This window comes from Branchiostoma belcheri, unplaced genomic scaffold (genome assembly GCF_001625305.1).
Source record: "Branchiostoma belcheri isolate BF01 breed outbred unplaced genomic scaffold, Haploidv18h27 scaffold12, whole genome shotgun sequence".
In the NCBI taxonomy this organism is placed as follows: Eukaryota; Metazoa; Chordata; class Leptocardii; order Amphioxiformes; family Branchiostomatidae; genus Branchiostoma; species Branchiostoma belcheri.
In genome coordinates, this window is record NW_017802602.1 from 3187451 (window position 1) to 3197611 (window position 10161).

The following is a 10161-nucleotide window of genomic DNA, read 5'->3' on the forward strand; positions in this document are numbered from 1 at the left end:
AGTCCCAGAGATCTCTTATTTTTTTATTATTTTTCATTTTCATTTACACAAGTTTCTGCCGTCTTTTGCCTCAACTGTCCTCTCTCAACCGCCTAATTTTGAATGTTGGACCTGTCTTGCTCTCTCCCTCTCTCTCTTGAGTGGTGATTGTTTGTTCTTTTGTTTGTTTTTGTTTAGTCTGCTGTGTGGTCGTTTTCTGACCTCCCGTTTCTCCTTCAGCACACAGGGCATGACTAACTGGTAGTGGCGGGGCGGCTGTTAGCATTAGTAGGAAAAAGAGGGAGGGAGTGCGGGAGGGAGGGAGGGGGGCATCTTACCTTTTGTAAAAATCGGAGCACAATTCAGGGGTGCGTTAGCCAATCCCTGCTTTTGTACGATTTGTGTCGAATCGAATAAATTGAAAAAATAATTACTAAAATCTCACACCAGACCTTAGCCTTACATGTGTTAGCACCAGGGCTCTCTCTCCTCAAAAATCTCTGTGTGAACTTGACCAAGCAAATGTCAAACACAGATTTTCAACTTAGCTTAAGCCTCTGAGTTACTTTTTTCTGCATTGTGAGGGTTAAATTTAAGATCATCTTATTTGTTGAACTGTTGATGACCTTATGAAAATTTGCGTCATTTCGATTTGTTTATTCACCAATGAATGGTTGAGATTTTTGTCTGTCCCGAGCAGCAAAATTCTGCCTTTGGACAGAAGAACAGACCTGGCAGGCCTCGAAATTAACTTTTCTGCCTATTGTCCCAGCACTGTCCCGAAAATAAATTTCAATTGTTCCGAAGTGAGGTTGAACTGTCCCAACCAGTTTTTAGGAAGTATTGTATGACTTCAACTTGAAGTCAACCTTACTTTGCTTATGTTAACTCCCAGGCGCACTATAATTGCAGAGTAGACAGGAAATTGGGGGGGGGGGCTTTTCTGGATCCAAAAGCCGGGATGTGTGCCTAATAATCAAAAGAAGGGCTAACATTCTGATGTTCATTATTTTTCTATTGTCCCAAAGTGTCTTTTTCATTGTCCCAGCCCAAATTTTAGTGGTCAGTGGCCACTGGACCACCTTTAATTTCGAGCCCTGCCTGGGAGAGCCCTGATCTCCTACAGACAGTGTTAATCCTGTTGGGACAAGGACAGGAAATAGCCAATTAATTAGCAGTGGTCTGAAAAGTGGGACAAACTCACCAACCATGCCTGATTCAAGGATATTGAATGCTCCTATCACTAATCTTGGAACTTACAGCAGCTTTCCCTTAACTGAGGTAAATGTTAACGCAAAGTCTAGAATTTATCCTTCTTGGCAGCGTAAAAAGTCTAACATTTGATGGTTGATTTTATTAAGATTAGTTGAGAAATATTGGTAAGATGTCTTTGCAATGATTAGAAAGCATACCAGAAAAAAAATGTAATTGACATGATTTTAGTATTCTAATCACTCCAATATCAAAGTTTCCACAATTGCTACTTTGCTAATTACAGTAATTTCGTCTAATATAACAGTAATTCAGAGTGATCACTAGTAGTGGCATTAAGTGAAGCATTATGAAGGGTCTGTATTAGACCACCAGGCTCAAAAGGCTCATTGAAATGATTACAAATCCAAGAACTAAGGAATAAAGTATTGTGGCCTAGTAATTAAGGCCAGGGAAAAATAATATTGTGTTTCTGACTATAGCAGAACTCTCTAGTCTTTGTAGGGATCTTACATTGTACATACATGTAAATTCTGGACATAAATTTTCCAATCTGAATCTGAATGGCAAACCCTCTGAAGCATTATTTCACGCATTTTCACAAGCAAATTATTGTGAAGTATTTTTCCCTTCACTACAAGCAAACATAGGAATGGGTCTTGCATCTTCTTAAAATGTATTTCAGGCAAAATAAAAAAACCTACCATTACTATTTTTTTCAGGACTGAACTCAGAAACACGACATTTAATTTTCCTAGGCCTACTACAACTAGAGCGAGCCTGACATGAAGTTACAGTGAGCCTGTAGTGTACATTTATCTCATTGGAGACTTCATCATTCGTTAAATTAATGTTACTCCTGAAAAATTCACGTCTCCTGTCCTCTGCTTGTCTGTCCAGCCTGTGACTGTCACCTTGTGGGGGCCTCCGGTAAGACATGCAACCAAACCACGGGCCAGTGTCCGTGCAAGGATGGCGTAACTGGCCTGACCTGCAACCGGTGCGCCAAAGGCTTCCAGCAGAGTCGATCGCCCGTTGCCCCCTGCATAAGTATGTTCTTCTCCTTCAATCATACATGCTGGTGGCTTCGCTCTACTAGTATCAGTGCAGTGGAGCTGCCAGCACGGTCATTGCTTTACACTCAGATGTGGACCACGAACGACAGACTGATAAAAACTCAGAAGACTCTAAGTTTGAGTCAAACGTCTTTGCCAAAACTTGTAATTTTGGAAAAAATCAATGTCTGGGCTAAAACTGAAGAGTTACAGATCCAGAAGATTTGGACTCAAATGACTGTTACAAACTCTGAAGACTCTGAAGACACTGAAACTCGTAATTTTAGATAGATTTCAATGTCTGGGCTAAAACTGAAAAGTTACAGAGCCAGAAGATTTGAATTTGGCAAATATTGTTGCGACAAACTCACGTAATTCAGGGAAAGCACATCTGTGCTCTTCCCTGCCAATCTGTGTTTGATTGTGTTAGAAACAATGAAACAATAAGGTCTCATTTGTTGATTCGTGGTCCACATGATCAAGCCTGAGTCTGCATGTATTTGTAACTCGTGGTCGAGGCTATAGATGTTTGAAAGTTTGCTATATTTCTCGCATCCATCCTTCATCTGTGCACAAGACTTAATTCTCTTCTCCCACCCACCCCATACCCGAATCTCCTTATGCCATCTCCACCACCAGTTTTTTCGTTTTTACGTCAAACTGCGCTTCGCAGAAAACTGAGGACGTACCACCCCTCACCCTGCCGTCATGTTGACGTGGCACCCCCCCCCTTTGCTACCGGTTATTTTTTCTTCCCTGGGATTGAATCTCTTCCCACAGGACACCTAGCCTCCGTAGCAGGCTTATAGAACCGGGGGTTTGGTGGTCTTTGGCTGTTTTCTGATTATTCCAGTTCTAAAATGGGGGTAATTCAACCAGGCCGGCTATGTTGTCTATATGCAATCAGAAAATAGCACATAAAAGATCACAAAGACCCTGAAGACCCCCAAAACCCCCAGTTTTTGGCATTCTATGGAGGCTACAGGATACCCTACCACACCCCTGCAGTATCTTCTCCGTCAACAAGAAAGTACGGAAGAGACAGAGTCAAATTCCACCGACTCACACTGCCATAACCTTTCCCCGCGACTCTTAGCTTTGTTTTTTCTTGACGCACCTTGGAATTTTTTTCTCGTGCTTCGGTGCACAAAAAGACAAGGTGGAGAGAATGATGGGTTTGAAAGAATCAAGTCTAGTAAACACAGATGACGAATGTGATGATACTTTTTTTTACCTATACAAGATATAAACATCATACTGGACAAAAGTACTACCTTAAGTCACAAAGTCAGAACTGTTGGAAAGACACGATAATAATATGTCATGGATGCACAGTCACTGTCTCAATTTTTCTTTGAAATTGATTTCAACAAGACCACTATTGATTGTAACATCATCATACCATATCCAGCAGCATTGAACAAAAATTAGGGCCGAAAGAAATATAAGTGCAACATTACCATGATTTTGAACTGTTGAAATTCATCAAGCATTTTGGGCTGGACTTGCACTGTGCAACCAATGTCTTGATATCCAATCGAGTTATCAAAATTATGATCCTTTGATCATATAGCACAACACACATTATGAAACAACACACAACAGTTGCATACAACACACTGAGTGTTTAAGACCAAATACTGACAGTAAAGTCACTATCGTTCCTGTCTGCTTTCCCACAACAGAGATCCCAAGAGGGCCGACGAGTGTGCCAAGCCCAGTCTATCCCAAACCAGGTATGTGACTATCTTGTCTCAGCCCATCAGTTTAAAGACATCCAGTGCAGTTTTTAGGGCTTGGAAACCAGATTTAATATTCCAGTCATTTATCAACATACTGAGTTGAAACCACACTATCCCAATGTATATTGACAATAATGGAGCAAAAATTCCCAACATTCTGACAGAAAATGGTTACTGGAAGGGCCCTGAGCTGATTTTTAGGGTACCACCCAGAAAATAAAGGACTCATCTTGGGCTTGTTTCTGCAGTTTTAAATATGCCCAAAGTACGAAATGCTGATTTAAATGTGCTACTATGAAGCAGTATGTGTCAATATCACAAACATTGCCATATTCAAAATATTTCCAGTTTTGCTGCCCTGAAATCGCATTGGATGCCTTTAAAACACATTCAAAGACAAATCAAGCTCTACTATCAGATAAATTATGGAGAGTTTCGAGTGACCTCCGTCAATCTTCTTCAGCGTTACTTAATAAATCAAACAAGAAGATTGACAAATGTCACTCAAAATGTCCAGAAGTAATCTCCATAATTTATCCAGTAGTAGAGTTTGATTTGTCTTCGAATATTGTTTACCTTGATGTCTTATTTTCATCAACGTACTATTAAATACACATTGTACCGTGCCTGTTGCTTTCAAACGTGTTACACAGAATGCCCCCACTTTGCCACGTTGATAGCAGGTTGAATTTATATTAATTTTGTCATAATTATAAAGATGTTGAATTTACAACAGTTACTACTACACAAAGTGCACATTCAGAATACAACACACTGAAGAAATAACTGATGAAGAAAACATTGTCATCGAGTTAAAGAAAACTGACGTGAGAACGGCATTAGAATGTCATGTCCAGCCAATCTGGTCAAAATATTATGACCAGCATTTGGAGATAGATGAAATTCCCCACGTAAGTTTCAATGCCACGTCGTCTAAACTGTGTGCAGCTACCAAAATACAATCACACGTGTCAGTGCCATTCACTGAAGTTCCTACAAGCTAAAGGGATAAGGTACAGGGTTCTCACTAGGCTGTTTGCGCATAGGAGGCCCCTATGCTGTGATTTAGCACCCTACACAGTCTTTTAACCAGCATAGGGGTGTTTCTTTTTTGGGAGGAGCCTTGTAACCCTTCATAAATCTGCTATTGGACTCTAAAATGAACGTATAACTAAGGCAAAACATACTCAATATATCCGGTTTACAAAGTATGTCCCTCAATAAGCCAGAAATAGTGTCTCAGGGTTATGAGTATTTAAACATTTTTTTGGGAAAATACCAGTGATCATGTCTTTGGGGCTCAATGGGAATCTATGCAAAAAGTTGTCCTTCTGTACCTAACCCCCAGATGAAAAAAAAAACACGGGCAAAACTTACCCCTATGGTATATAGAGTTTTTAAGTTGGATTTATTTTGAAAACTCTTTTTTCTTTTTCCCATGCTGAAGGTGAACGGTGTCCGGAATGCCAAGGAGCGAAGAAAGTCAACAGGAAAAACTACTGCAAGTCAGGCTATGGTAAGTGCAGACCAGCGAGTACATGTACTGTAGCCTCCATAGCATGCCAAAAACTGGAGTTTTGGGGGGTCTTCATGGTCTTTGGGAGCTTTTATGCGCTATTTTCTGATTGCATATAGACAACATAGCCGGCCTGGTTGATTTACCCTGGCCCGTTTTTTCTTAGAAATGGGCTAATCAGAAAACAGCCGAAGACCACCAAACTACCAGTTCTATAAGCCTGCTACGGAGGCTACATGTACTGTAGATCGGAACCTTTCGTGTTTTTATTTTCACAGTGACTGCTCCACTGGGAATTTATGGCACCACAGATATGCGTTCCAATGTATTACCTATTATTTCTACTGCAAATCTAAAATATTGTGAAAACCTCCATTTCCCTCCTTCTGCGAAATAAAACCACTGTGAGAGTAAGTAAATTGAGGGTACACATGTGTATGTTTTTCTCATCATTGGGGAAAAAAATCACACATGCATAGCTAAACTGATTCTATCAACAGATGACAGTGTTGAAAGATATGACGGTTATGTTTCGTTGAAGATTTATGTTTCGAAGCATTTTAGGCAGACTGTTGGGTTGATCGCAGACACAGCGAGTGCTATTTGCCATTCACACCAAGTCGCCAAACCCGAAGTTCAAATCTTAGCCGGCGACGAACCGTCTCGGAGATTGGAGGTGGGGAGGGGGGCGTTGTTTGGTCAAGCCTGGCATAACACATAGTCACTGACAGATGACAAGTCACCACACCACACAATCTGTCCACCCAACACTTAACAAGCAAGTAGAACATTCTGCAACGGACACTGATATACTGGCCTGTCTGAGGCCGGGCCCGGTCCTGTTTACACCCCGATAGATGTACTAGAAGATACGGCAGGGGGGAGATTTTCGTTCCGTTTTCATTCTTGATAAAAAGCGTGGAGGGGGAACAATTAGCAAAATATTTGGAGAAGCCATAATTGGGATGGATTTATGAGCCCCTGGCATGGGTAGTACATGGCCCGTATGCCAAGGATGACTGCAAAGTCCGATCATTGTTCAAAAGGTTCGGATTCTCCGATGTCCCATCCAACCCTCATCTGGCCCCAAGGCGCCAGCGCCGAATTTTTATCATGGTTTGTCTGTATCTATTTTCAGACGTCATATTTGTCAAAGCCGTCCTCTGTAGTAACAGCAAACATTACAACAAATTTGACCTCGATTGTATGAAAAAAAAAGATGTTATGCAATGCAATGATATAAGGAAAATACACTTTATTTGCCATTGCTCACAATACAGAACTGAAAGATGAGTTATGTGGACTATACATGTATGTCATCAAATTTTACCAGCCTTCAAAACTTGCTGCTAACACATATCAATATGGGGTGGACTCTGCCTTCCAATACCGTGCCCTAGACACTGTAGATCTACAACCCACTGCTTCTACAGCCTCTACCTTTTTATCATGATTGTAATATCTAGTGGTAGTGGTACATGTAGTGATTGGTTTTATTTCTCATTGAAGGAAAGTTTACAGTTTCACAGTGCGCTGTGTAGCCTGCGCGCTGAATTGCACTGGTAAAACAATTGGACAGATACATGTGTAGTTACAAATATCTAAAAGAATTATTACGATAAAAGTTTGTTAAATACATTACTTTGGTACATCTAACTGTGAGTCTTGTCTGTGTGTTTTCCACAGTTATCATGTGCAGCATAATGTCCAGGGAGATCCTGGGAGAATGGACGAAGTTCACCATAAACGTTGGGACTATATTCAAACGCGAGCAGAGCTTGAAGCTTCGACGGGGAGACCAGTACATGTACGTGCGGCAGTCCGACCTGCAGTGCAAGTGCCCCAAGCTTCGTCTCGGGCGGAAATACCTGCTGATGGGTTCTGTGGACAGTAACAACAACAGAGAGGGCCTGACCCTGGACTACAGAAGTACGGCCATACCCTGGAGGAACAGATGGGGCAAGAGACTGCGACGGCACCAGAGACGCCAGAAGGACGGCAAATGTTGATTCAATCTTCCTGCCATGTGGAAACTCTTTTTTTTTCTTCTTCTTCTTCTTCGACACTTTTCTCTTGGACAAAAAAAAACTGAGTAATGCCTGGATAGGACCAGTGTGTATGGCAAACCTACGTGTATGTCAGAACTTCACACACAGATTGAGGATAACAGCGGAACTCTCTCGGACTGCGTTTGATTCGGCAGAAACATGGGACAACACCAGACAGTGCTTGTTCATAGCGTTGTCAACGACAAAATACAGGAGGCACATTTGTGTTATCTTGCAAAAGTTTTCTTTTTTTTGTTGGAACATATCAGAGTAGTTTAAAAGCTGCACTTCGAATTGCTCTAGTGGAAGGTATGCCGCTGTCTAGTATAAACAGGACGAAGCCACGATTTTGTTGTTCCAATTATAAACAAAATTCCGCAGCAGTTGTAACTAAAGTCCGAGTCATTTTCTTTCACAACTCCACTCCACTTGTTTCAGATACTTTTTTGTTTATAAATATTATATATTCATCAGGCACTGTGCTGGCTATTGTTGCATCAAATCCAACAACTTTTTTTTCATCTCAATTTATTTCAAAATTTTGTACTGTAGAAACCATGACCAGTGCCATGCTTGGAATTTCTAACAAAAACACCACAAGACTCTGCAATTTTTTTTGGCGAAGCCTCAGGGGCGGAGGCGTTTTCCTAGCTGTAATTATTCTTGAGGTTGGTATTCATGAAGACACGGAAGACTGTAACTGATGATGGCTAAGTATAAAAAAACTAGAGTAAGGAATATTTATAATATGAAGAAATAATAACAAGTAATGCTACCATCGAGCAATAATTCTTGTTTTATTTGTATTGTACTAATGACAAAAATAGCAACAACTTGCAAGTGTACGTATATGGATGGATGTGTGTAAGTGACTTGATGTCCTTGTACAAAGCTAAGGCTTGTAATAACGTTTCACAAGTTCCGTAGGCTTAGAGAGAAAGTCGTTCGTGTACATGTGGTATTTTTCTCTTCATTCTTGTTGCCAATTCGTAGTATGTAGATAAATGCTATACTCGCTATTTATTACATCTTATAACCCTCCCAACGGGGGGTATAATATTCTAAAAAAAAACAATGTTGTCACTGTTAAAAGATCCTGTCTATTATATTATAAGGATGGGTGAGGAGAGTCTGTATCTCCATCAGTATTTGCCCCTTGCTTTAGGCGTTCGTTGGTTTTGCCAGTGAGATACGTACGAGACTGAAAGGCTGCTAGGGGGACGATGTCGTTTCACTGTCAGTGACGTGTTTGTTCATTCTAATATAACTGTGGATTCTGTACAAACTAACCAAAAAACAATGGATTCAGAACTATTAAATGTAAATTTATGTACAAGATTCAATGGGTTGTGTCTATTTTGTGTCTACGCCTGGCTTTATAGTGCACTTGATGATCCTAGTCATTGAATTTCTATTTTCTGATAACCAAGGTCATTTTTGATGACTAAATATATAATGCACTCCAAATTGAAATGGTTTTGCAGGGCTCAAAATACCACCAGTCCTGCATATATTCGGCTTACTGCAGGTAAAATGAGCTGTGCAGGTAGTTCTGATGTTTATATATACAGTCATATGTATGTGTGTATAATTTAGGCCTCATGATGCAACTTCTAAACATGAACATGAAAGTTCACAAATGTGCATCTATCAGTGCTATGATCCAAGGGAGAAGGGGGTACGCACAACCATTGTTCCTTAGCCCCAAACTGTTTACATAAAATTAGGCGAATAAATTCCTAATGATACACTGTAACTGATCAAACCTACAGCTTCACTTGTCAAGCTAAGTCAAATTTATTACTAAAATTGTCTAAAATATAAAAGTCTTGATGGTGCCTGGCTGCTACAGTATCATAGGAACTGTACACGAATCATGAAGACTGGCAGATTGAAAGATTTGTTCACTATCACTGACACCCATGATCTAAATGTAAATAGTCTGATTGCTGATGGAAAGAGTCATACATATTGTTGGGTTGCATGTTGTGTTGGGTTACCTGGCACTGGTGACACTGAAGACTGCTGGGCCACTCCCTCTAAAAACAAAAGGAACGACATTGTTTTGATTATCTACTACTGTTGCTGAAGATGCAATGATAATAATAATTCACAAAACCTGGGTATTGGAAGAAGAAACTTTTTACGTTACCTCCTTGTAGGGAGGTTTTGGTTTGTCTGTGTGTTTTTTGTGTTCTTTTCACATGTTAAGGCACATCATCAGGGACACTGACAGGAGGTAAGGTCAAAGGTCCCAGATAGAAAATGTTATCTCCTTTCCTGTCTTAAATTTCCTGCTACATGTATAATGCATGTCTGTTGCATTATGGGAGGTGCAGGAAATGATGGCCAAAACACGAAATTTTCAAAAACTCAGGCCTGCCATGGATTCCAACCCAGAACCTTCAGATTCTAAGTGAAAAACCCTAAACACAAGATTACCTTGCCATATCTGTATCTGTATAGCCAGTATAACCGCCCTTCTGCGTAACACACCAGCTTCTGTATCTGTATAGCCGGTATAACCGCCCTTCGGCGTAACACACCAGCTTCGCAAACACGTGGTATGGCGGCACCTGGCTACATTACACCAAACAACTTGTTACACA

The 10161-nt window shown here is 40.6% G+C and overlaps 1 protein-coding gene across 8 annotated transcripts in view; it reads left to right on the forward strand.

Moving 5' to 3' along the window:
- The window catches only part of LOC109462789 (netrin-1-like), a 54905-nt gene extending 46015 nt beyond the window's left edge, over positions 1-8890 (forward strand). For 7 of the 8 annotated variants that reach the window (XM_019759395.1, XM_019759390.1, XM_019759391.1 and 4 more), the window contains exons 4-7: positions 2092-2241; positions 3932-3982; positions 5436-5504; positions 7191-8890. In XM_019759395.1, coding sequence (XP_019614954.1) covers positions 2092-2241; positions 3932-3982; positions 5436-5504; positions 7191-7513 — 593 coding nt within the window. In that variant the 3' untranslated portion in view covers positions 7514-8890. The remainder of the gene's footprint in view (positions 1-2091; positions 2242-3931; positions 3983-5435; positions 5505-7190) is intronic. The other variant, XM_019759397.1, reaches the window with a different exon arrangement.
- The last annotated feature ends 1271 nt before the right edge of the window (positions 8891-10161 follow it).